Source organism: Siphateles boraxobius, unplaced genomic scaffold (assembly GCF_051911475.1).
Source record: "Siphateles boraxobius isolate OS27281-9 unplaced genomic scaffold, OSU_SipBor_1 77, whole genome shotgun sequence".
Classification (NCBI taxonomy): Eukaryota; Metazoa; Chordata; class Actinopteri; order Cypriniformes; family Leuciscidae; genus Siphateles; species Siphateles boraxobius.
This window is the reverse complement of record NW_027509205.1, coordinates 23,822,060-23,849,830: the sequence shown is the minus strand read 5'-3', so window position 1 is coordinate 23,849,830 and position 27,771 is coordinate 23,822,060. Positions and strand designations below refer to the sequence as shown.

The window sequence follows — 27,771 nt, the reverse complement described above, 5'->3', positions numbered from 1 at the left end:
ATGGACACTGATGGTTGTTTTGTTTATGAAGAATGTTACAAAGTCGTCAGTTGTAAGAGTAGACGAAGAGAGAAGAGAAGGTTTTGAAGAGTGTTTTACATTGTATTTACGTCAAAAGTGCTTTAGCTCTTGATATGCAGATTTATGATTGTCTTTTGATGTTAAATTAAAATAGGAACTAACCTTTCAAACATGCATGGGACAAGTTTCCAATAAAGGAATAGTTCACCAAAGAATGAAAATTTTGTCATTATTTACTTACCAAAATGACTTAAATTTGGGTCTTTGCTCATACAAAGCATCATATGACTTGAAATATATAAGTATATGGACACTTTTTCTGAGCCCTGGTCACCATATGCTCAATAAAGACTTCAACACAGACAAATGTTCTGTCAAGGTGCTTTTAATGGTCAGCTACGCAAAAGAAACAGATCATGCAGCATCTAAAAACTCTGGAAAATGAACAAGTGTAATATACCCAGGACTTATTACAGTTCACAAGCCCTTTAAACCAACCAAAGTGTGAATTCTTGCAAAACGCTTCGACATGGTTGCCAGATATTTAAATCACAAGTGAAGTCTCGTTCAGTGAAGCTAGAGAAATCTATCTGGCGTTAGGTTAAAACCTATAGATGAACGACACTAATATAGTTTTGGTTATTAACTTTTTGTTTTCATAAACACCTGCTGATTTATTTGACAAACCACAACTCAACAAGCTTGTCAATTGCATTTTTCCTATTTTGCGCAGGTGATTAAAACATAAGACCCGAAGTAATAGTTCTCGAGACGGAGATTGGGGTGTTACACTGCAAATATTTTTGTCTTGTTTCCAGTCCTAATATATAAAAATTATTGAATAAAGATGCAGTTATGGGTAAAACGAGATAAGATATTATGTCCTGTTTTCTGGGGGAAGTAATCAAAATTATGTGAGTTGATGCTTAAAAAAAAAAGCTAAATTATCCAGCAATGGGGAAAATAATCTTAATTCAAACAGAAACATTATTTTTCTCACCCCATTGGCAGATCATTTTGCTTGTTTTAAGCAAAACTCACTTAATTTTGATTAATTCTCCCGGAAAACAGGACATAATTTCTTATATAATTATACTAGTTAAGTAAATGCATCTTGATTGATATTTGGACTGGAAACAAGACAAAAATACTAATTAAGAAAAGCATTTTTTTTGCAGTGTGCCTGGGTGAAATACTCAAACCAAAAAACAACCAACACGATGTAAAGTTTACAATTAAATCGCGTCTGAACAGACATCCTGTGAATTATTTACAAATATACATCAGTTAGTTCCTTCACAACACCTTTCAGGGATTGCTTTACAAAGCTGAATTTCACTTTATTTGATTTTAGTGAAACCAAATTGCGTCGATGAGCATCTTGAAGCAATTTCCCGCTTAAAGTGCACGTGTATGATGAGGGATGAGACTGGGACACGAGGAGAGCGATGGAAAGGGCGAAAACAGGGATAAATACGGAGAAGAGAGCTTCATTCTCCGGATCGGCAGCAAGCCCTGAATCCACACTGCAGATTCTGGCATCCACTGGCTGTGTCTGCATGAGGACCTGCAGGACCAGAGCAAAACCAGTTCAAAATACACAAAACTTTACATTTACAGTGTGCATCAATTAACTCTCAGAGGAGATTTACTATTAAACTGAGAAAAACTAAGTGTAAATCTACAACTATGCTACAGCGATGGTGTTTAACAGGACAATTACACTGCAAAACATGCTTTTCTTACTCAGTGTTTTTGTCTGGTTTCCAGTCCAAATATCTAAATATTCTTAAATCAAGATGCATTTACTAGATGAATACAATGATATAAGATATTATGTCCTGTTTTCCGGGGGAATTAATCAAAATTAAGTGAGTTTTTGCTTAAAACAAGCAAAATGATCTGCCAATGGTGTCAGAAAAATAATCTTAATTCGAACAGAAACAATATTATTATTATTCTTTCCCCATTGGAAGATAATTTTGCTTGTTTTAAGCAAAAACTCACTTTTTATTTATTTCCACTGAAAACAAGACTTAGTATTGTATGTAATTTTACTACTTTAGTAAATGCATCTTGATTTTAGAAATGTTTGATAGTTGGACTGGAAACAAGACACACACACTGAGTAAGAACAGCATGTTCTGCAGTTTATGGACTGAAACATGTTATAAGTAAATAAAATGAAACTAGTCTTCGTAGAAACAAACCCACCTTTACTTACCAAGAAGACGTCATACTTGAGTTTGGACTTCATATGTGGAATTGTGGGCATTACAGTAATTTACATTTAGCAGACGCTCTCATATCATATATCATAAAACACATTCATATGACAAGGATTTACAACGTTTTTTGTCAGCCGAACACATTTGAGCTAAAAGGTTTTTTACAATTAACATTCACAAAGTTCACGGTTCTCGGATGAAGGAATAAAATTATCCGAAATAAAATAAAACGTTAACTGAAATATAATAAAAGTATATAAAAAAATTTGCTAGTTGCCAAGGCAACATTTTTCATTCAGTATAAGGATGTAAAAATTAATGTCTAAAATTAACATGACAAAAATGACTAACTTTAAATATTAATAAAACTATAATAGTAAAAAAAAATAAAACTGCTCTGACGTCAGTTAATGGTCACATGACATGCAGATGAGCAAAATATTTAATCTTATTTTAGTAGGTGTTATATTCTACAAATAATTTATTTAGAATTAAACTATTTATTTATAAAATTAAATAATAAAAATGTCAAATCAAAATAAATAATTCTTAAAAACAATATGAGTTCATATAGAATATAATTTTAAAACAATCGAAATATAAAACAATCTATTATTAATAACTTTTCATCAACTCAGGAAACCCAGTCTGGGAAATTCTGATAGAACAGAACATAGAGAGATTTAATATTCAGAGATTCGTTATGCGCTGAATTTATCATTAGTTAATTTATGAATCAGCACCGTTGAGTGTGTTCTGTCTATGTGTGTGTGTGATGGTGTGTTACCGTTAATGCCTTCGCAGTAGCAGAAGTGCTTTATTTAGATTTGATCTTTTTATTGATATTAAATAATAAAAATGTCAAAACAAAATAAATATAGAACCATTTATTTTTACTAATCACTTTTCATCAACTCAGGAACGCAGTCTTGGAAATTCAAATTTATTATGAGTTATTTATTAATTAAAGGTGATGCATTTGCCGTTAATTAAGAATTCTGATAAGTTGTGTGTTCATATCTATCAGATAGATCCCGTATTGATAATTCTCAGCACTGTGAGTGTGTGTTACCGTTAATGTTATCGCAGTAGTAGAAGTGTTGCGTGTTGAGGGCGGGGCAAGCGGACACCAGCTCCTGAAGCCCCGCCCCCGAGATCAGCAGGAGGCCGGACAGATTCAGATGCTCCAGTCGAGGGAGTCCTCCACGCTGAGACAGACACCTGACACACACACACACACACACACACGGTATCACAATTTGTAAAAAAACAAACAATAAAATTAGACAGCTGAAATCATTAGGAGCTTTCACACCGGGTAGTTGTAGGATCAACACTGCAGAACATGCTGTTCTTACTCCGTTTTTTTGTCTTGTTTCCAGTCCAAATATCTAAAAACTCCTAAATCAAGACATAATAAACATTTACTAGATGAGTAAAATGACATAAGATATTAAGTCTTGTTTTCTGGGGAAATAAATATAAAATTAAGTGAGTTTTTGCTTAAAGGTATAGCGGAGGATCTTTCCGGATTTTAGAGAAGACCCGCCCTCTCCAATTTTTTTAAAAAATGCACATGCGCAACACTATTTTCTCCCAAGAGGAAACGCCTATTAAACGTGTTGAGTGACCGAGGACTCAAGACATGATATGCAATGGAGAAGTAGCTTGTTGCATTTGTGTAATAAATACTATGGTGAACACATTGTAATTATCGAAAACGAACACACAAGGTTTTAGAATATTTCAGCGTGATACCATTTACAATTTGGTCATAAGGCTACTTTAGACAAATTGAGATGTTTACCGTGTCCCGCGGTGCATGACTTGTGCCAGGGCTAGCATCGCTAATCATAGCTTACATTAACTTTTACTAGCAGTGATTTTAAATGGATTTCTCCAAATAGCATGACAAACTTTACCAGTCTAGCAGAAACTGCGGCATCAGTGGGAAGCCCAACCTGTGCTTTTAGCGCACGCCAGCGTCTGAAATATTCACCCAAAATCACTCTGGTCTTGTTTCTATATCCTGCGGCCTTTCTCTTCTTATCATACACTTCGTATACATTTTTTCTCTTTCGACCCTCGGCCATTTTCAAAGGAATGGTTGAAACCGTAACTCATCACACATAATACACCTGAAAGTGCGCATGCGCAGAAGGGACGAGCACGTACGACGGCCTTACGTAAACATATCACCAGAATGATTGACACTTAGGTGGACCAATAGTATAGGCTAGAGAATAATATATTTTTTTAATTCATAATAACCCTGTAGTTTTGAGAAAAGGTTTTTCTCATAATAACCCTGTAGTTTAGAGAATAGTATATACCCACCCGGAAAAAGAAAATCCTCCGCTATACCTTTAAAGGGTAACTAAACCCCTGGTCAAAGCCTGACTCCACCCACTGGCAATATTTGAAAAATGCTGGAAAAGTGGGCGGAGCCCAGCGGAGATAGAGGGGACGAACCGAGGGCGGGGCTGAGCGGGGGGGGCGTGGCCCTGAGACCCGCAGAGACAGCTGCTGTCAAACTAGCTAAAATGGAGTGACGCAAGTAGCTTTGCAACAGAGCGGTCATTTGAAGTCGAGAACTTTTCTCCGCCACCTTCACCTGAAGTGGAGGAGGGTGAATAGCTCAAACTGCGGTCTTAACTCCCGCATCGCGATCGGCATCCCATCATTCTTATATTCAGTCATTTTGAGGTAAGTTTTTCCAGGATTATTATTACTATTACATACATTATATTTTGCTGCTATGTGAAAAAAATAATCAGCAAATCTCGCCGGCGCGTTTGTCGACACCAGAGGATTAACTTTAGCCTAATAAGAAGGAACATAAATTGTGATTAAAAATATATGCTCACTCACATCATGACGCCGCTGCTGTGGTGGAGTTCATGCAGGTATGAAGAGCAGCGTTTGGCAGCGCGAGCTGTGTGGAGAAGCCCATTTCCACCTCCATTGCGTTGGAGAAGCAATCCCACGTAAAATGCAGGTTGCACACTGGAGCGATAGGCGAGATTAACTACCTAAGCTGCACGAAATAATCTAAATAACTATATAAATGCTATGCTAACTAGATGCTAATATATACAGTATCTATCCTGATCGTTTTCAATACTTGTAATTCCAACTCCTGACTCGCTACAGTAGTTTTGAGGGAACCAGATGCTTTTATACCAGGGCGTGGTGAGCTCGCACCAAGGGCGTGACCGAGTGACGTCAGAGAGTATTCTACGTCAGAGAGTACCCCTACTGCAGGAGCTTTCCGTTTAACCTGAAGAGGGCAGCACTCAGACGTTTTTACACCATATATTTGAAAATTAAAACACTTTATACCCAAATGTCAAAAAATGTACTCGAATCAATGAACAGCATTTATGAAGCTCCATTCTTACAGATAATTAACTAAAAAAAAGTTGTTTTAGTGTTTAGTTACCCTTTAAAACAAGGAAAATGATCTGCCAATGGGGTGAGAAAAATAATCTTAATTCAAACAGAAACAACATTATTTTTCTTACACCATTGGCTTGTTTTAAGCAAAAACTCACTTGATTTTGATTAATTCCCCCAGAAAACAAGACTAAATATCTTATGTCATTTTACTCATCTAGTAAATGCACGCGCTTGTCGTTGTGACTTTTATTTTGACGGCGCTGAGAACGCCTGAGCAAACAGTGCTCGTATTCACCGTGTTCATTAGTTTACGATCTGTCTAATATGTTATTATGAGATAGAACTGTTATACATAAAAAGTAGACCGTAATGAAAAGTTATTTCGTGTGTTCGATGTTAGGGCTGGGCGATATGGCCAAAAAATCATATCTCGGTATTTTTTGGTTAAATGGCGATATACGATATATATCTCGGTACTTTCTACATTTTTATATTTGGATAAAGAAAATGTATTTATTTTAAAAAAAAAAATTATTTCACATCCTGCTCAATGATATACAAACAATGATATTGAAGGATATGGAAACAAATATAGGGAATGTAATGTAGGCTATGCAATATATTATGTGCAAAAATGTGGTTAAAATCACATTACATTCTAACTTTGTAACATTACAAACTAAAAACAAAAATAATGCTTTTGTTTTTAAAAATGACTAAAGGCTAAACTAAAAATGAAAATAAAAACAAAAGCACAAACTAATTATATTAGCCTGCATTTGATTACCTCATTATAATGCTCACTTTCATAAAAATATACTCGTAGGTTTAAAATTCCACATATGGCACATTTATTGTTTCCAACAATAAATATTTTAGTAATATGTATTTTAGTCAGAATTATTGCGCTACTCTTCTATTGTGCTCGTCTGTTTGGCGGCGCTCATTCACGGAAGCTTGAATTTTAGCGGAGATTGATTTGCAGAAGCTCATCCTCTCCTGACAGTGTAATGGACATATTTGTTTGACTTTCTAACAGTTACAGATGGAGAATATACGTGTGAAATGTAAGTTAAGCACTGAGGAAAGCACCACGTCTCAAACGCATTAAACAGCGCCAGTATTTATCTTTCAGTCACTTATGGCGCTTTTCCACTACACAGTACCAGCTCGCCTCGGCTCGGCTCGACTCGACTCGACTCGCCTTTGTTTGGTTTTCCACTGTGTAAAAGTTGTACCTGTACCTGCTTTCGGGTACTTTTTTTCGTACCACCTCCGGCGAGGTTCTAAGCGAGCTAAGGCGATACTAAAATGTGACGTGAAAACAATGCCGACTGCTGATTGGTCAGAGAGAATCGTCACTATTCACTGCGTCATCATTGCACGCGCCAGATTGAGTATCCAGAATAACCCCGCCTTTTTAAAATAGTTTAGCCAGAGATAGTTACTAAACTTACTACTATTATTATGGCAACTCGGAAGAATATGCCGTGGTCAAACGAGGAGGTGCAGACATTCCTTTGTTTGGTTGCCGAAGAGAGGATCCAGCGAGAGCTTGATGGGGCAACGAGGAACGAAAGGCGTCGCTATGACGACCGGGTACTATTTGTGGCGATACTTTCTGCAATGGAAAACGGAACGAAAAGCGAGCCGAGTCGAGGCGAGCCAAGGCGAGTCGAGTCGAGTCGAGCTGGTACTGGTAATGGAAAAGCGCCATAACAGTCTCTGTCAGAGCATCTGACAGGGCAAGCTGCTTTAAACTTGTTAACTATCTTACCAGTTATTTTAAAGCGCTTAATAAGCTTGTGTCATGTTTAGGACAAATTGTACTGTTCCTTCACTGCAGGAGCTCACACTGCGTACTCCACTATTTTTCAGATGTGCTCGTATCAAACTACTGTATCGATATAAACGGTATTGCCTCATTCCATATCGTTGGGAAAAAAAAATATCGATATATTGTACAAACTCGATATACCGCCCAGCCCTATTTGATGTTCAGTGTTGCTGAGCTGAAATACATAATCATGTTTCTCTCAGTCTTCTCAAAGTTGCGTTGGATTTTCTCCTCAGAGTAAAGATTAAGAGACTCATCTATCACTGATTTACATGTTCTAGAGTTAGTTTCTGGAGAAAATATATAGGCTATCTGTGTAGCTTTTTTTAAATGCCGTGTGGTAGTGTTTGGCGTGTGTTCGGCCAATCAGCGAACATTACCGTCACTGGTAGTTCCTATAGTGCTGGTTTAGACCGACTCTGATGTAGGAGTAATTTAGTTCCTTAAAAATGAGTTTCTAGATCCTGCTGTGCGAAAACACTCAAATCCGGGAACTCCCGCCACTAGTTCTAGGAACTATGAGAAGGATCCTCCGGTGCGAAAGCTTCTATTATATCATGCCGGTGTTTATTCTGTACCTCAGGCCGAGATCCGTGATCTGATAGCATCCAGACAGACTGAGGAACCGGAGAGTTCGAAATGCTCCTGATTGGTCAGTCCTGTTGTGACGATCAGGGCAAGATTCGCCCTCAAACGAGCATTTAGTCCGAAAATCAACACTGACCCCTTTGGCCTGGAGGTCACAGTGCGTTTCTCTCACAGTCCAGAGCGACACATCTGATGTGCAACAGGTGGAGTGACCACAGTGGGCGTCACCCATTGAGTTATACTGCCACTGGGAGGAACTTATACCAGTCCTGAAGCTCCGCCTCCGGCTCCTCCTACAACAGCATGAGTCGCCGCCTCCCTGCGACTCAAAAATGTGGCCACGCCCACTTTCCTGTGTAGACACGCCCCCTGGTTTACTCCAGTCGGCTGCGTCCTCGATGTCGGCTAGTTTCACCGGATCAAGAACCCATATGTGGGCGGGGCCACAGCCTGAGCCACGCCCACCAGGTCTCCGCTTGAATATCAGATCCTGGCAGCTGCGTCCTATTGGCTGAAGGGAGTGCTCGTCTTGTAGCTTGATGGGAGAGGGCGGGGCTTTCAGCAGTTTGGCTCTGCGATCTGGATTAGACGCTGTTAAGTCGCCCAATCCCAGTGAGAGAATCTTCAGCGTGCGGTCTGTGATTTTGTCGCAACCCGACAGATCCAGGTGCTGTAGAGTATGACACACCCCGAACTCCGCCCAGCTGGAGAAACAAAACTGAGTAACTGTAATATTCATGGGATCCACAAAATCAACATGCCAAGAGTTTATGAGTGACTCACTGAATCATTCATTTAAGAGATTCATTCAAAAACACAGATTCATTCAGTAATGTAACAAGTGACGTATATATGAGCGAGTCATTGAACCATTCATTCACGAAATTCATTCAAAAACACTGATTCATCTAGTAATGAAACAAGTGATGTCTATATGAGAGAGTCATTGAATCATTCAGTCAAGAGATTCGTTCAAAAACACAGATTCATCTAGTAATGAAACAAGTGACGTCTATATGAGCGAGTCATTGAATCATTCATTCACGAAATTCATTCAAAAACACTGATTCATTTAGTAATGAAACAAGTGACGTCTATATGAGCGAGTCATTGAATCATTCATTCAAGAGATTTGTTCAAAAACACAGATTCATCTAGTAATGAAACAAGTGACGTCTATATGAGTGAGTCATTGAATCATTCATTCAAGAGATTTGTTCAAAAACACAGATTCATCTAGTAATGAAACAAGTAGGCTCCACAAAATCAACATGGCATTACAGTGTATCAAATACACAAACATGCCGATATGAGCAGTCAATGCCAAACGTTTTGAACAACTAATCAGAAGAAGATCCAACCTGTGAAAGGCGGAGTCAGAGACGTCAGTCTGCGTGAGGTTCAGGTGTGTCAGGTTTGGGCACAAACTGAGGATCTGTCGCACCTGGAAAGAGAAAATATTATTATACATTATATTATTTCATTGTTCCCAGATAAGTTTAAAAACAACTATTAAATTAAATGTAATAATAATAACAAAAAATCATGAGTTTAAAAGCAGGATAGACCAATTAAATATGGTTAATCGTCAAATAACTTATTTAACTAGATTTCATAGACGTATTAGAGCTGCACGGTTAAGATTGCAATCTCGATTAAAACACCCATGTGATCATTACATTACATCATTACACCATGTGTGCAACATTACACCAGTAGATGACGACAAGGGACTGTTAAAACATGTGTTTGTCATTGAATCATTCACTCAAGAGATTTGTTCAAATACACAGATTCATCCAGTAATGAAACAAGTGAAGTATTTATGAATGAGTTATTGAATCATTCATTCAAAAGATTCATTCAAAAACACTGATTCATCTAGTAATGAAACAAGTGAAGTCTTTATGAGTGAGTTATTGAATCATTAATGCAAGAGATTCATTCAAAAACACTGATTCATCTAGTAATGAAACAAGTGAAGTATTTATGAATGAGTTATTGAATCATTAATGCAAGAGATTTGTTCAAAAAACACTGATTCATCCAGAGTCACTGAATCATTCATTCAAGAGATTCATTCAAAAACACTGATTCATCCAGTAATGAAACAAGTGAAGTATTTATGAGTGAGTCACTGAATCATTCATTCAAAAGATTCATTCAAAAACACTGATTCATCTAGTAATGAAACAAGTGAAGTCTTTATGAGTGAGTTATTGAATCATTAATTCAAGAGATTGCTTCATAAAAACGCTGATTCATCCAGTAATGAAACAAGTGAAGTATTTATGAGTGAGTCACTGAATCATTCATTCAAGAGATTCATTCAAAAACACTGATTCATCTAGTAATGAAACAAGTGAAGTCTTTATGAGTGAGTTATTGAATAATTAATTCAAGAGATTTGTTCATAAAAACGCTGATTCATCCAGTAATGAAACAAGTGAAGTATTTATGAGTGAGTCACTAAATCATTCATTCAAAAACACGGATTCATCTAGTAATGAAACAAGTGAAGTCTTTATGAGTGAGTTATTGAATCATTAATTCAAGAGATTTGTTCATAAAAACGCTGATTCATCCAGTAATGAAACAAGTGAAGTCTTTATGAGTGAGTCACTAAATCATTCATTCAAAAACACTGATTCATCCAGTAATGAAACAAGTGAAGTCTTTATAAGTGAGTTATTGAATCATTAATTCAAGAGATTTGTTCATAAAAACGCTGATTCATCCAGTAATGAAACAAGTGAAGTATTTATGAGTGAGTCATTGAATCATTAATTCAAGAGATTTGTTAAAAAACACTGATTCATCTAGTAATGAAACCAGTGAAGTCTTTATGAGTGAGTTATTGAATCATTAATTCAAGAGATTTGTTCATAAAAACGCTGATTCATCCAGTAATGAAAAAAGTGAAGTATTTATGAATGAGTTATTGAATCAATTCAAGAGATTCATTCAAAAACACTGATTCATCCAGTAATGAAACAAGTGAAGTGTTTTTGAGTGAGTCACTGAATCACTCATTCAAGAGATTCATTCAAAAACACTGATTCATTCAGTAATTAAACAAGTGAAAGGCTTGTTCGACTTGAAATGGCGCTGCACACACCGATCGGTTGATGACATCAAAGTACCGCGAGAGCGATTCAAAAGCATAAGGAGCCGTCTGCTCTCTAATCGCTCTCGCGGTACTTTGATGTCATCAACCGATCGGTGTGTGCAGCGCCCGGTTCAAGTCGAACAAGCCTGAAGTGTTTATGAGTGAGTCACTGAATCACAATCTTGAGCGACTGCTCTTCAGTGCTCAGTTTGGTCATGTGTGAGTGTTTGTTGATCACATGATCTGAGTGACGCACCATCTTGCTGGAGACGGTGGAGCTGTAGGCCAGGCTGAGCGAACGAACGGATGAGCCGACGACGGGCAGAAGCTTCTGGATCATCCCTTCGAGAAGAGTCTTCTCTCTCTGAACCGCATTAATGGCTGGAGACCCTTCACACGCCTCCTCTGACACACAGCGGGAAAAAGAACAGGGAACACAAGTTTAAAAGTGGTTCATTAATAAAAATAAATTAAACCTGTATTCATTTTAGGTACACTTGGGTACATTAAAACAGAACCCAACTCTATATTACAAATGCATACAATGAATAGACAGGATTTTGATGCAAAATGAAAAATTGATGCTGAAAATCAGGTTTTGTTATGTTTAAGATATAAAACACATAAAATCTCACAGAAGGAAGCTGCAAACCTATGAACAGTGTAGGAAAAATAATACTAGCTTTTAGGAGATAAAAAATATGTAAAAAAAATCATTTTGTGGCCTTTGAGAGACACATTTTAAAAAACGATTAATTGAAAAATCGTTTTTTTTTTTTTTGCCCAGCCCTAATTAAACACTATTGTTCAAAAGTTTGGGGTCAGTAAGAATGATTATTTCACAGCTACGGCCCGCGGGATCATGGGAAAAGTAGTTCTAAGCGAAGGCTCACCTGATTCGTCGATGTCTGCGTCCTCGTCCCACTCCTGATAGGCTCGTCCCTCGTCCTGGAGACTCTTCACCCAATCATCATCCGGCTCCTGGTCCAACTCGCCCGGAGGACCGCAGTAATAGTCCCCTACAAACACCATTAACAACCAATCACACGCGACCTACAGGCAGCACATACACTGTTAGAGATGCTGTATCCCACAATGCAACATACTCGACTCGACCTTTACATTAAAAATGTATAATTACTTTTTTAAGTATAATTTTTTTAGAATACTGGACAACATGCTGAATTAAACACGTGGCATTACAGGAGTTTATTACGATTTCATTAATTAATAAAAATAAATAATTAAAAACAAAAAATATAAATGCATTAAACACGTTGCAGTAATGCAGTTTTTTAAATTACAATTTAAATGAATAAAAATAATTAAATAATTAAAAACAAAAATATAAATGCATTAAACACGTGGCAGTAATGCAGTTTTTTTATTAAAATTTAATTAACTAATTTAGTATATAAACTAAAGTTTTATGATTATAAAAAGCATTAAAAAATAATTCACTAATGTTAATATAAAAATATATACAAATAATTCGCTAAAGTTGTAAACCACTGTTTGTAATTAAAGTTTTATAAATAATTCTAAAAAACATTTAAAAAATAATTCACTAATGCTGTTTGAAATAAGTTTTAAAATATAAAAAATAATTCAAAGTAATTAAGTAGAATTTTACATTTTTTCAAGTTTTATAATTATAAAAAATAATTCACTAATAAAGTACACCACTGTTTGTAATGAAAGTTTTATAGTATAAAAATAATTAAAAATCATTTGAATATTGAAGTATATTACTATTTTTTAATTAAAATTATATTAATTTATAATATAAATTTTAAATCAAAATGTATAAAATATTTGCCATGTAGTTTATAATTTTTGTAATAAAGTTTTGTAATAAAAAAATAATTATAAAATATTTAGCTATTATTGTTTAATTAATTAAAGTTACTTAATTATAAAAATAAAATAAAAAACTCATGCTGTAATATTTATTTAATATTTAAATATGAATTTAATATTTAATTACATTTAGAATCTTTATATAAGACATGTAATAAACATTTATTTTCTACCTGCCTTTAATGCGCTAAATCGTTGGTGCACATTATCTTTCATGTATAAATATAGAAAAATATCTTTCATCTTAAAGTAATAAACATGACTCAGCTGATGTTTGGTCACACGGGGGCGATAAAGGCGCATGAACTCAAAGCTGACATTATTTATTATTTATTTATCATATTATAGTGATTTCTGAACGATCATGTGACACTGAAGACTGGAGTAATGATGCTGAAAATTCAGCTTTGATCACAGGAATAAATTACATTTTAAAATATATTGTCAAAACAATAAAAACAATAATATTATTAAATATTGTTTTTTTTAAATCAAATATATGCAGCCTTGGTGAGCAGAAGAGACTTTCAAACTTGTGAGTGCTAGTGTAAACGTATATATATGACTCTGGACCGCAAAACCAGTCATAGCCAACATTGTATGGGTCAAAATGATCGATTTTTCTTTTCTGCCAAAAATCATTAGGATATTAAGTAAAGCTCATGTTCCATGAAGATATCTTGTAAATATATAAAACATTTATTTTTGTGAGTGAATGCAGCACAATCGTGAACATAATAAATGCACAACGTTTCTCAATGCACCCTCAGAATCAAGATTTTCAATAGTTGTATCTCAGCCAAATATTGTCCTATCCTAGCAAACCACACATCAATGGAACGCTTATTTATTCAGCTTGCATGTGATGTATAAATCTCAATTTCAAAAAATTGACCCATGTGACTGGTTTTGTGGTCCAGGGTCACATATAGTCCAGCTATGAATAACACACTTCTAGCCAGAATAACCTTGAATTTGGTTACATGTCGTTTTTGCCAAAATAACTTGCGAGATGTTTGATATTCCATCATGTAAGCAAAGTCAACAGTGATTACAAGGTGTTTGGTTTCATTTCTTTATCTAATTGATGACTTACATCACTGCAAAACATGCTTTTCTTACTCAGTGTTTTTGTCTTGTTTCCAGTCCAAATATCAAATATTCCTTAAATCAAGATGCATTTACTAGATGAGTAAAATGACATAAGTCTTGTTTTCCGGGGGAATTAATCAAAAGTGAGTTGATGCTTAAAACAAGCAAAATGATCTGGCAATGGTGTAAGAAAAATAATCTTAATTCAAACAGAAACGATATTTTTCTTCTGACCCCATTGGCAGATGGGGTCTGCCAATGGGTAAATGGATCTTTTTTCAATAATTTTTTAGATATTTGGACTGGAAACAAGACAAAAACACCAAGTAAGAAAAGCATTTTTGCAGTGTAATCGTCCCTCCACATATATCTGGTAAAGTGTGTGTTGTGACGCACCTCTGGCCCAGCGTACGGGGTACAGGTGTCTCCACAGCGAGCCGGTCTTAGACACCTGAGCCCAGATGTTGCACACCTGCCCACAGCGACACAGATCCGCCGGACCCAGGAAGCGGAACACCTTGAGGAGCAGTTCCTGCGGCAGAGCCGAGATGGACACGCGCTCGCTGCCCCGCTCTGATGGAAACAACACATCGAACCACTGACACATGACGTCTGATCTGAGACACACACACACAGCCCACACCACGCTCACAAGCTCACATGGTTTATGGTCAACTCCAGGGGAAACTTCAGATTTGCATCAGACTTCAATACGGAAGGAGGTTGAGAAATCAACGGCTAGAGTAACACGGGCAATGCCTGGCTTAAGAGGTCAAAGGTCATCTGCTAAAGATGACGCAACCGAGAACAATAATATCATAGACATGTTTAAGTCACTTAAAGGGCTCCTATAATGCGCTATTCACAAGACGTCAAATAAGTCTCTGATGTCCACAGAGTGTGTGTGTGAAGTTTCAGCTCAAAATACTCGTTATTTTTATATAGCATGTTAAAATTGTCCCCTTTTGGGTGTGTATACTATTACTACTGTGTTACTTTTGTGATATTTCAATGTAAAATAAAAATTAAGTATTTAAGAAAAATAACAATGATAATCCCCCTAAAAAATTATTAAACAGTGTAACTGTGAAAAAATACAACACCTATATGTATGGCTGTCCTAATTTCTGCATTTATTAAAACTTTAAATATAATTCAAATGAAAAAAAAAAAAAAGAAATAAATCAAATAAATTATAAATCAAATGAAAAAAAAAAATTTAAATAAATAAATAAAATAAATTATAAATCTTATATATTTTATATGTAAGTTTATATATCTATAAAAATATAAAATTAACAAATAAAAATAAATTTGTTCAAAACCAATTAAATTTGCTGTGCTTGATTATATATAAATATGACTATAAATAATAGTAATACTGATAGTATAATAAGCAATTTTACATGAAGTCATATATAATATAATAATTACAATTATTCAAAATAATGATTGAAATAATTATAACAATTTTAAAAAACAGGTCCATATGATTAGCTTTATTGCTTTGAAGACTAATAATGAAGTGTTTACCATTTAATATCATTTCCTAAGGAAGACCATAGAATGTTTTTTAAACATTATATTTTTATACTTTCTATATATATTTATATCTTTCTTCTTTACTCCCGTGTTTCTCCCAACCCTACCGTAAAAGGGGAGGCGATATCGCTCATTTGGTGGCATTTCTTTAGACCGTTGTCAAAGACTGCACGATATATAAAACATTTAAAAATCATAGTAGGCCTATATTGTGAAATCACAAAGGCTGCGATTCAGTTAAATAAATACCTGCGCTGCATGTTTTAGAGTGAAGCGCCGCGCCACACGTTAATTATTGAGATGCGCGCTGGTTACGTGTTTCTCCGAGCGGCTCCGTTCACAGTAAATGCTGCTCCACACGAACTCACTCTCTGCATGTGCTGCTTGTTGGGGTTTCCAGGCTATTGTTCACTTGTTAAATTATTTGAGTACTCGAATAATCATCAAAATAATCGACAGATTACTTGAAGACCAAAAGCCTATTGTTCACTTGTTAAATTATCTCTATTCGATTAATCGTCAAAATAATCATCCGATTACTTGAACACCTAAAGTCTATTTATTCACTTGTTGAATTATCCGAGTACTCGATTAATAGATTACTTGACCACCAAAAGGCTATTGTTAAATTGCTAAATTATCTGAGTACTCGATTAATCGTCAGAATAACCGTCCGATTACTTGAACATCAAAAGGCTGTTGTTCACCTTTTAAATTATCGGAGTACTTGATTAATAGATTACTTGACCACCAAAAGGCTATCGTTCACCTATTAAATTATCTGAGTACTCGATAAACCGTCAGAATAACCGTCCGATTACTTGAACATCAAAAGGCTGTTGTTCACTTGTTAAATTATCGGAGTACTTGATTAATAGATTACTTGACCACCAAAAGACTATCGTTCACCTATTAAATTATCTGAGTACTCGATTAACCGTCAGAATAACCGTCCGATTACTTGAACATCAAAAGGCTGTTGTTCACTTGTTAAATTATCAGAGTACTTGATTAATAGATTACTTGACCACCAAAAGAATATCGTTCACCTATTAAATTATCGGAGTACTCAATTAATCGTCAGAATAACCGTCCGATTACTTGAACATCAAAAGGCTGTTGTTCACTTGTTAAATTATCGGAGTACTTGATTAATAGATTACTTGACCACCAAAAGGCTATCGTTCACCTATTAAATTATCGGAGTACTCGATTAATCGTCCAAAAGAACCGTCCGATTACTTAAAAGGCCAAAAGCCAATTGTTCACTTGTTAAATTATCTGAGTACTCGATTAATCGTCAAAATAATTGACCGATTACTTGACCACCAAAAAGGCTGTTGTTCACTTGTTAAATGATCTGAGTACTCCATTAATTGTCAAAATAATCAGCCGATTACTTGAACACCTTAAGTCTATTTATTCACTTGTTAAATTATCTGAGTACTCGATTAATACTTGACCACCAAACGGCTATTGTTCAATTGTCTGAGTACTCAATTAATCGTCAAAATAATCGATCGATTACTTGACCACCAAAAGTCTATTTTTCACTTGTTAGATTATCTGAGTACTCCATTAATCGTTCAAATAACCATCCGATTACTTGAACACCTAAATGCTCTTATTCACTTGTCAAATTATCTGAGTACTCGATTAATCATCAAAATATTGATTAGTGACTCACCGTCTTCGGTCTTCTCGTGGTCGGAGTATTTGAAGGCCTTGTGCAGCTCCTCAGCTTGGCTCCAGAGGTTCAGGCCCTTCAGCACGTCGGTGGCGGCGGCGCTCCAGGATGGATTATTGCAGTGTTGCAGCATCACCTGACGCTTGATGGCCTTCAGCTCCTCGTACGTGAAGTACTCCATCAGCATGGGCTGATACACCTGAGAACACGCACAACACATCAGACGGACACAGAGAGAGACCACACATCTGACAGGACAAATGCAAATGTAAAACATTTCTTAATATCTTATGACATTTTAGTAAATGGATCTTGATTTAAGTCTTGTTTTCTGGGGAAATCAATAAAAATGTACAGATTTTTTGCTTAAAAAAAGCTAAATTATCTGCAAATGGGGTAAGAAAAATAATGTTGTTGATGTTTGAATTAAGATTATTTTTCTTACCCCATTGGCAAATAATTTTGCTTTTTTTAAGCATCAACTCACTTAATTTTGATTTATTCCCCCGGAAAACAGGACATAATATTTTACTAATTTTACTCATCTAGTAAATGCATCTTGATTTAAGCATTTACAAGACAAGTCAAAAATACTAAAAAAGAAAGGCATTTTTTGCAGTGTAATTTATACTATATATAAATATAAATATTTTATATATAAATAACAAATTTTTCTTAAATATATACATGCATGTGTTTACATTTATGTATACAAAATAATTATACACAGTACACACACATATTATGTAAACAACTTTTATTTTGGATGCGATTAATCGTTGCCCAGCACTAGTTAAAAATGAGTCTCACCTCCTCTTCCTCTTTCATATGAGGAAGAAAATCCTGAGTGAATGCCTCCAGCCTCTCCTTCAGCTGCTGCGCGTAATTCAGCTGCTCGTACTCGCTCTGAAACACAACAACATCACTGTGGCGAGCAGGACGAGGCAGAGGGCCGTGAGAGAGCGGCTCGAGTCCAGTGGTGTGATTAAAGATGAACGACGCCTGCGCGACGCACCGGTCTCGTGTCTCTTATGGACGAGCGGAAGCATAAAAGGAGGAGCGATGGCGCTGAAGATCGAGAGAGGAACAGGCCTGGACTTGTGTTTTGTTTCTGGTTTTTGTGGCTTATACTTTTGTTTTTGTATTTGTTTTATTTAATTAAAAGTGTTGAATGTTCGCCGGTTCCCGCCGCCTCCTTCCCACAACTACGAACTTCATTACAATCACGGTAAAAAAATAACATGTTTAACATGAAAAAGCTCCAGTTATTCTCTATATCAGTGTCAGTGTTTCTGAACTCCTGAAACGCCTCCATTGAAATCTTGAGTTTCTTCCGGGAACGAACACGTCACAATATTCCTCATTATAATAATTCATACGCAGAATAAAGGGGCGGGGCCTGGTTAGTTAGTTAGCAGTGTGTTAAACTGGCGGTTATGGTTTATTATTTGCACACTTGAAGCGCTCGACCAATCACAACACATTGCTCCAGCCGACCAATCAGAGCACAGTGTGCTTTTCAGAAGGAGGGGCTTCATAGAGACAGGAAGTAAACAGAGCGTTACTGACAGACTGGGAAGTGAGGAGCCGCAACAATGGAGAATATCAACATTCAAGCAGGAAAACCTGTTTCAGTCGAGCCCAAAAACAAGAATTTGTGAAAGGGCGTAATAAGGCCTCTTTTAAAAGGACTATTGATTTCTTAATGAGTCAGTTTGCTCAGCACTTTTCACTGAAACCCGACACCAGGCGTTTCCACTGCAGATCATTATGCTGTGACACGATTAGAAGACTAAAAAAAGCCACAACAAACGAGTCTGTGCTGCAACTGACTTAATTAAAATGTTCTTCTGTAACATGAAAGATGCTTAAAAGACCATTTCATTGTCGCTTTGTAACTGTTTTTCTTCATAGATTGTATGTGTTTTATACTGTTTTTTAATCTCTACATGCACTTCATAAATATTCCTAAATGTATACACATTCACATGCGCACACATTAATGCATGAATACGTATTTCACATACATTTGCATGCTATTTACCTCTGTTTTTTGATATTTGTTGTTATGATTATACTGTTTTATTAGTTTGATGCAGGGTTATTATTGTTAACTATAACTAAAAGCATAAAAAACATTCATTACTTGAAATAAAATGACCGTTAACTGAAATTAAAGATTAATTAATTTATTATTAATACATTTATTTTTATTTAGTGTTACTTAATGTAATAAAATATAAAATTATAAAAAACACAGAACTATTTAAAAAATATATCAAAAACATGACAACAATTTTAACTAAAATTAAAATGAAACTGGAAAAATTCAAAATATTAATAACAATTATAATAGTATCTCAATTATAATAAAATAGATTTGATGTAGTCATTTACATTTCTGTATATATATATATTAGAGATGCACCGATTGATCGGCATCGGCCGATTTTCACGTGATCGGCGACCGGCCGGTCAGTCTGACATATGCCGATTTTTTTTTGCCGGTCAAATGCACTCGGGCGCCGCATGATTAACATCGCGCAAAATCAACATCACACTTGCACACAGAACGCAAATGTAGGAAACCTCGTGAATTATGGCCGTTTCACACCGAAAGCGTGAGCAGCGCAGGGTTTTTTTTTCCCCGGCGTGCATGTTAATCAATGAGTGCATTCACACCGAGAGCAGGAGCAGCGCGTGAGCGCTTTAACAATTAAAGTGATTGTTTAGCCTGGCTGGACATGTGGCAGACGAGAGAAGAACTGTTTGCGAAATAAAACTTGCCATTGATGTACAAGGGATTGCAATAGGCTGTGTGTGTGTGTGTGTGTGTGTGTGTGTGTGTGTGTGTGTGTGTGTGTGTGTGTGTGTGTTTTGAGAAACATCTTTATACTGCAAGGCTATATTTATTTTATTTTTATTTGCTCTTTATATATTATTTTATTGCCATTACCTGTTTTCATACAGAAGTTTAGTTTCGTAAATAAGTAAATATATCACTTTTTTTTTAGTTGAATATATGGAAATGAAAATGGTTCTTCCATACCATAACTCTGCATTTAGATATGTGTGAATTTCCCCACACCAGGAGAAATAATTTATATAGTTTTATTTTATTTAATTTGTTCAAAAAATGTTCTATGTAAAATGTTCTATTAAAGAAAAGATAGAAAATAAATATTTGTGTTTGCTGTAATGGGGTTAGAAAAAATGAAATCGGAATCGGCTAAAATCGGTATCGGCAGGCCAAACTCATGAAAAATCGGAAATCGGAATCGGCTTAGAAAATTGTAATAGGTGCAACTCTAATATATATATATATTAATTGCACTGTAATATGAATTTGCATTTCCTTGCTTTTTATTGTATATATTTTATATTGTGCAAAAATAAGAGGTCCGAGTACGAGCTGCGTCTCTTTCATAACAGTTAACGCTGTAAAATCACAGACGAACTGTTTTGATAAGCTTACGTCAGCATGAGAATTAATCTCATAACTGAAGTTATTATAAACTCAAGATCTTCATTCTGTCCATTTTCCGGACAGGAACTCAGAGCAGGATTTCCCAACGCCCTGTGAATAATCAAATGGAGAAATCTCCAATATTTGGCAAGTTTGCACTGACACGTCAAAATGGACCTTGTCTATTTTGAAGATAAAACCTTGTTTGGATGATTGATCAATTGTTTGTCTCTAACTTCTCTATCTAGAGCTGTGTCACGTCACAGCTGATGGTCTTTCGGTCTGACCACGAGTGTCCATGACATCATCAGTAATTGGAAGTGTTTAGCATCACAAGACGAGTGTGAACGTGCCAAACGTGTCTTCAATCATGTTCAGTCTCTTGTGTGTTACGTGTGAAGCTGTAGTTCACTTAACGGCCACCGGTGTCACTATAACAACTACATAAAGCCTCGTTAACCCTCTGGTGCTCTTCGTCATTTTTGACCGAAAATTTTTACATTTTTTTTTTTTTTTCATGTTTTACTATATCGGAAAGGCATGACACTTGGTAAAGGTTTTGGCACTTGCTGTGTGAACACATGGAAAAAACATGGAAATGATGATTCGAACAGGTTAAATGGTCCTGAGAAAAGAGTCACTCTTGTGCTCCTCGCAGTCAAAAATGAGCGCATTGAAAATGAATGACAGACGAATTTCCTCTAGTGGAGGCGTTTGGTACTGCAGCCGAACACACTCTCACTGAAAGAGCTTTTTTTTTTAAGATAAAGCTCACATTTTTAATACAGCTTGTTTAGATTTATGACTTTGATTTTTTTTGCCGTTTTAGAGTAAAACGTAATTTTTGAACATTTATATCTCATGTAAAAATTGAACATTTTATTTGTGCTCTTAATGATAAACGTAAAATTCTGTTACTTTTTTTAAGTTCACTTTTTAAAACTTTTTTCGCTTCAGCAATAATCTACCAAGTGTTGTCTTTAAAAAGAGATCAAACGTAAGTCTGTGCTCTAAAGCACTCAAGATAATGACAAGTTGGAAATTTAATTTTCAGGTTTATGCTCAAAAAGTGAATAAATGTATTATAAATACAGCGAAAATATAATTTAGTACCATAAATACCCTAAAAATTCAAAATATTAAATAAAAAACATTATCGAACTAAAATATAGTACATTCATTTAATTGAAAAAATAAATAAAAAATCTGTCATTTTTGACCGACACGCGAAGAGTGTAATTTCTGCTGCAGCAATCACACATAAGACCTATGACAGACACACACACACACACCTTGACGCTGCGCAGCCCCTTCTCAAACAGCGACAGCATCTCGGAGAGCTTGTTGTCGGCGTGAACATGATACACCATCTGACTGCGCTCCTGCAGAAGTTCGATGATGCATTTGTTCTCGATCTGCTCGTGCATCTTGAACTCCTTAAAGGTGGCGAGGAGCGACTGAAGAAAGGAGCGGAAATCACTGTTGTTGGAGAAGTTGGTCTTGGAAAGCTGTGGGTGGGAAACACGGGAAACAAACAATGAAACATCGAGGACTGAAGAGTTACTGACGCATGAATGTAAACAAGATCTGCCCAAGAAAACTAAATCAGTTATAAGGAGACGGGTTAATATGGACTTATTACGTTTTTATCGTTCACAAAAAAAAAGAAAAAGAAAGAGAAACCATAAAAAAAACTTTAAAATAAAACATTGACTGAAATAAAATAAAATTTATTAAAAAATATATATTTCTACAAAGCCCCAAAAGGAACATGATGGTGGAAAAAATATGGCATGGTAGGAAAAATATATTTCAAAGCTTTTGCGTTCAATCGAGAAAGATGTGTTCACTCCCGATAGTTTTGCGTTCTCTCCCGATAGTTTTGCGTTCTCTCCCGATAGTTTTGCGTTCTCTCCCGATAGTTTTGCGTTCTCTCCCGATAGTTTTGCGTTCTCTCCCGATAGTTTTGCGTTCTCTCCCGATAGTTTTGCGTTCTCTCCCGATAGTTTTGCGTTCTCTCCCGATAGTTTTGCGTTCTCTCCCGATAGTTTTGCGTTCTCCCCCGGTAGTTTTGCGTTCTCTCCCGATAGTTTTGGGTTCTCTCCCGATAGTTCTGCGTTCTCTCCCGATAGTTTTGGGTTCTCTCCCGATAGTTTTGGGTTCTCCCCCGATAGTTTTGCGTTCTCTCCCGATAGTTTTGCGTTCTCCCCCGATAGTTCTGCGTTCTCCCCCGATAGTTTTGCGTTCTCTCCCGATAGTTTTGCGTTCTCTCCCGATAGTTTTGCGTTCTTTGCGTTCTCTCCCGATAGTTTTGCGTTCTTTGCGTTCTCTCCCGATAGTTGAGTTCTTTGCGTTCTCCCCCGATAGTTTTGCGTTCTCTCCCGATAGTTTTGCGTTCTCTCCCGATAGTTTTGGGTTCTCTCCCGATAGTTTTGCGTTCTCTCCCGATAGTTTTGCGTTCTCTCCCGATAGTTTTGCGTTCTCTCCCGATAGTTTTGCGTTCTCTCCCGATAGTTTTGCGTTATCTACCGATAGTTTTGCGTTCTCTCCCGATAGTTTTGCGTTCTCTCCCGATAGTTTTGCGTTCTCTCCCGATAGTTTTGCGTTCTCCCCCGATAGTTCTGCGTTCTCTCCCGATAGTTTTGCGTTCTCCCCCGATAGTTTTGCGTTCTCTCCCGATAGTTTTGCGTTCTCTCCCGATAGTTTTGCGTTCTCTCCCGATAGTTTTGCGTTCTTTGCGTTCTCTCCCGATAGTTTTGCGTTCTTTGCGTTCTCTCCCGATAGTTTTGCGTTCTTTGCGTTCTCTCCCGATAGTTTTGCGTTCTCTCCCGATAGTTTTGAGTTCTTTGCGTTCTCTCCCTAAGTTTTGAGTTCTCTCCCGATAGTTTTGCGTTCTCTCCCGATAGTTTTGGGTTCTCTCCCGATAGTTTTGGGTTCTCTCCCGATAGTTTTGCGTTCTCTCCCGATAGTTTTGCGTTCTCTCCCGATAGTTCTGCGGCGTTCTCTCCCGATAGTTTTGCGGCGTTCTCTCCCGATAGTTTTGCGGCGTTCTCTCCCGATAGTTTTGCGGCGTTCTATCCCGATAGTTTTGCGGCGTTCTCTCCCGATAGTGTGTGGCGTTCTCTCCCGATAGTGTGTGGCGTTCTCTCCCGATAGTTTTGCGTTCTCTCCCGATAGTTTTGCGGCGTTCTCTCCCGATAGTTTTGCGTTCTCTCCCGATAGTTCTGCGGCGTTCTCTCCCGATAGTTTTGCGGCGTTCTCTCCCGATAGTTTTGCGGCGTTCTCTCCCGATAGTTTTGTGGCGTTCTCTCCCGATAGTGTGTGGCGTTCTCTCCCGATAGTGTGTGGCGTTCTCTCCCGATAGTTTTGCGTTCTCTCCCGATAGTTTTGCGTTATCTACCGAAAGTTTTGCGTTCTCTCCCGATAGTTTTGCGTTCTCTCCCGATAGTTTTGCGTTCTCTCCCGATAGTTTTGCGTTCTCTCCCGATAGTTTTGCGGCGTTCTCTCCCGATAGTTTTGCGTTCTCTCCCGATAGTTTTGCGTTCTCTCCCGATAGTTTTGCGTTCTCTCCCGATAGTTTTGCGGCGTTCTCTCCCGATAGTTTTGCGTTCTCTCCCGATAGTTTTGCGGCGTTCTCTCCCGATAGTTTTGCGGCGTTCTCTCCCGATAGTTTTGCGGCGTTCTCTCCCGATAGTTTTGTGGCGTTCTCTCCCGATAGTGTGTGGCGTTCTCTCCCGATAGTGTGTGGCGTTCTCTCCCGATAGTTTTGCGTTCTCTCCCGATAGTTTTGCGTTATCTACCGAAAGTTTTGCGTTCTCTCCCGATAGTTTTGCGTTCTCTCCCGATAGTTTTGTGGCGTTCTCTCCCCATAGTTTTGCGTTCTCTCCCGATAGTTTTGCGTTCTCTCCCGATAGTTTTGTTTGCGTTATCTACCGAAAGTTTTGCGTTCTCTCCCGATAGTTTTGCGTTCTCTCCCGATAGTTTTGCGTTCTCTCCCGATAGTTTTGCGTTCTCTCCCGATAGTTTTGCGTTCTCTCCCGATAGTTTTGCGTTATCTACCGAAAGTTTTACGTTATCTACCGAAAGTTTTACGTTATCTACCGAAAGTTTTACGTTCTCTCCCGATAGTTTTGTGGCGTTCTCTCCCGATAGTTTTGCGTTCTCTCCCGATAGTTTTGCGGCGTTCTCTCCCGATAGTTTTGCGGCGTTCTCTCCCGATAGTTTTGCGGCGTTCTATCCCGATAGTTTTGCGGCGTTCTCTCCCGATAGTTTTGTGGCGTTCTCTCCCGATAGTGTGTGGCGTTCTCTCCCGATAGTGTGTGGCGTTCTCTCCCGATAGTTTTGCGTTCTCTCCCGATAGTTTTGCGTTATCTACCGAAAGTTTTGCGTTCTCTCCCGATAGTTTTGCGTTCTCTCCCGATAGTTTTGTGGCGTTCTCTCCCGATAGTTTTGTGGCGTTCTCTCCCGATAGTTTTGCGTTCTCTCCCGATAGTTTTGCGTTCTCTCCCGATAGTTTTGTTTGCGTTATCTACCGAAAGTTTTGCGTTCTCTCCCGATAGTTTTGCGTTCTCTCCCGATAGTTTTGCGTTCTCTCCCGATAGTTTTGCGTTCTCTCCCGATAGTTTTGCGTTATCTACCGAAAGTTTTACGTTATCTACCGAAAGTTTTACGTTATCTACCGAAAGTTTTACGTTCTCTCCCGATAGTTTTGTGGCGTTCTCTCCCGATAGTTTTGTGGCGTTCTCTCCCGATAGTTTTGCGTTCTCTCCCGATAGTTTTGCGTTCTCTCCCGATAGTTTTGCGTTCTCTACCGAAAGTTTTACGTTATCTACCGAAAGTTTTACGTTATCTACCGAAAGTTTTGCGTTCTCTCCCGATAGTTTTGCGTTCTCTCCCGATAGTTTTGCGTTCTCTCCCGATAGTTTTGCGTTCTCTCCCGATAGTTTTGGGTTCTCTCCCGATAGTTTTGGGTTCTCTCCCGATAGTTCTGCGTTCTCTCCCGATAGTTTTGAGTTCTGTTCTGAAAGTTCAAGGGTCCCGTATATTTCAGCTAGTTGCCAAAGCCACATTTCTCATTTACGATTAGTTTAAGTTGAAGTACTAAAATAACTAAAACTAAACTTAATAAAAACAATGCAGACATTTAAAAAAATAAAAATGACAAAAACACAACAAAATTACTAAAACTTTAACTCAAATAAAAATAGAAAATAAAAAGCTAAATATTATCAAAAACTATAATATAGTATATCAATGCCACTAAAATAACACTATAAATAATCAGAGAATATGATACAGAGATTTCATGTACGACTCAAATGGCATCCATAAATTAAACGGTTAATAAAATATTGGTCATAGTCCTTTTTAGATCAGAGGTTTTCAAACTGAGGTCCATGGATAAAAATAAATAATTATTATTTGAATAAATAATAATAAAATAAGATCTAAAACAAATTTATTAAAATAAATGATTCAAATTAATACAAAATAAAACACGATTTAAATAAATAATAGTACATAGCAGTACATTACTATATTAGTGAATTGGGGGGAATAATGTACCATTTGAAACTAAATATTTAACAAATACTATTTTACACATATTTATAACATTAATTTTTCCCAGTATAAATTACGTCTTAATACATATGAATATATAGCTGGCTTTTAAATTGTAGGATGGCGGTCCCTCGCACAAAGATGATCATATCTGAAAGATTGAAAACACTCGCTATAATCTAGATAAGTGTCGGACATTAAAAACTCATAGCATTAGTGTTATATATAATGCTGGATGTGTGTCAAATGTTAAACAGTTCAGATGAGTGTGTAGATGCATGAAACACAACAAACTACTGACATAGCAAACACACACACACACACACACACACACACACACACACACACACACACACACACACATTTGTGACCGACAAACCCAAACATGGGCTGAACTGAAGCTACACACCCACTGAAACCCTTAAAATCATCATAATCTCCATGCAAACCTGTTCAGAGTAAATTACAGTAATCAGACTAATAAACCACGTCACTGCACGGCACTTTGACCTCAGATCTCAATTTCAGATGTTTATAAATGAGTGTAAAGTCAAAAGCATTCATCAGCGAAGCGTATAAAGTGTGTTTTCAGTCTAGAAATTATCTGATTATACACTGAATGTGGTGTTATTCACATGTTTGTCGATGTTTAAAACAGATTACAAGGGTTTGGATACGTTTAGAAGTTAGTAAATAAATATACAACGAACAAATATACAAAAAATAATTGTTTTTAATATACGTCACAACATTATCAGTCGCAGGATATCTCACGTGGTGTCTGAGTGTTTACATTATTGGTAGTATTATTATTCAACACAAAATAGTGTTTTTACATATCAGAGATCAGACATTCACAATAAATGCGACATCGGCTTATTTTTGTGTTTTTATTAAATTTAGTAAAGTCTGTTTTCGTACAGATCTGAGATCAGACATTGACATTATTAACCTCTCACACTCTTGCTATGAGCTCACATGGTCAGAATGGGTTAAAATCTAAACAACATATATAGATGAAGATAGCGTCTCTGTGCTGATCTGAGATCAGATCGTTATCAGACGTTTATAATAAACTCTGTTCCCTGTCTATTAGCTGTCTGGCTAACGGTAACGTTAGCTCTCCTCAAACAAACACGTCGTCGGACCGCTTAAAACCACTTTAATTGGTGAAATGACAGATAAAACAGGTCTGACACGAACCTTCTCGCTGTAGAGCTCCACCAGCTGCTTCATGCGCCAGTGTGGCCCGGTAAAAACATCCACTTCGTCGGGGAAAGGAGCCATCGCGACTCCATCAGCGGCTCCTGGACTGAACAGTGCGGGGGAGGCCAGATCCTCGCCGCGAAAACACTCCTCGAGTGCTAAACCAGTCATTTA

At 37.0% G+C, this 27,771-nt stretch overlaps 1 protein-coding gene across 1 annotated transcript; it reads right to left on the bottom strand.

Annotated features, from left to right (window-relative positions):
• Positions 1 to 390: 390 nt before the first annotated feature.
• fbxl5 (F-box and leucine-rich repeat protein 5) lies at positions 391 to 27,771 on the bottom strand. The gene is made up of 11 exons (XM_077218640.1): positions 27,595 to 27,771; positions 22,122 to 22,337; positions 18,174 to 18,269; positions 17,364 to 17,562; positions 14,531 to 14,707; positions 12,076 to 12,201; positions 11,439 to 11,587; positions 9,435 to 9,517; positions 8,064 to 8,777; positions 3,322 to 3,470; positions 391 to 1,588 (listed from the first exon to the last, which is right to left on the bottom strand). The coding sequence occupies exons 1-11, from the start codon at positions 27,766 to 27,768 to the stop codon at positions 1,512 to 1,514; spliced, it is 2,160 nt and encodes a 719-aa protein (XP_077074755.1). The 5' UTR covers positions 27,769 to 27,771; the 3' UTR covers positions 391 to 1,511.

Bases quoted from the DNA above. Each gene is read 5' to 3' on its own strand.
- fbxl5 (XM_077218640.1), bottom strand. From the start codon at position 27,768: ATGACTGGTTTAGCACTCGAGGAGTGTTTTCGCGGCGAGGATCTGGCC. The intron at 18,270-22,121 runs GTGTGTGTGTGT...GTTGTGTTTCAG, and splicing joins AGGGGCTGCGCAGCGTCAAG to AGCGAGTACGAGCAGCTGAA. The intron at 12,202-14,530 runs GTGCGTCACAAC...TGGTGTTTGTAG, and splicing joins CCCCGTACGCTGGGCCAGAG to GGGACTATTACTGCGGTCCT.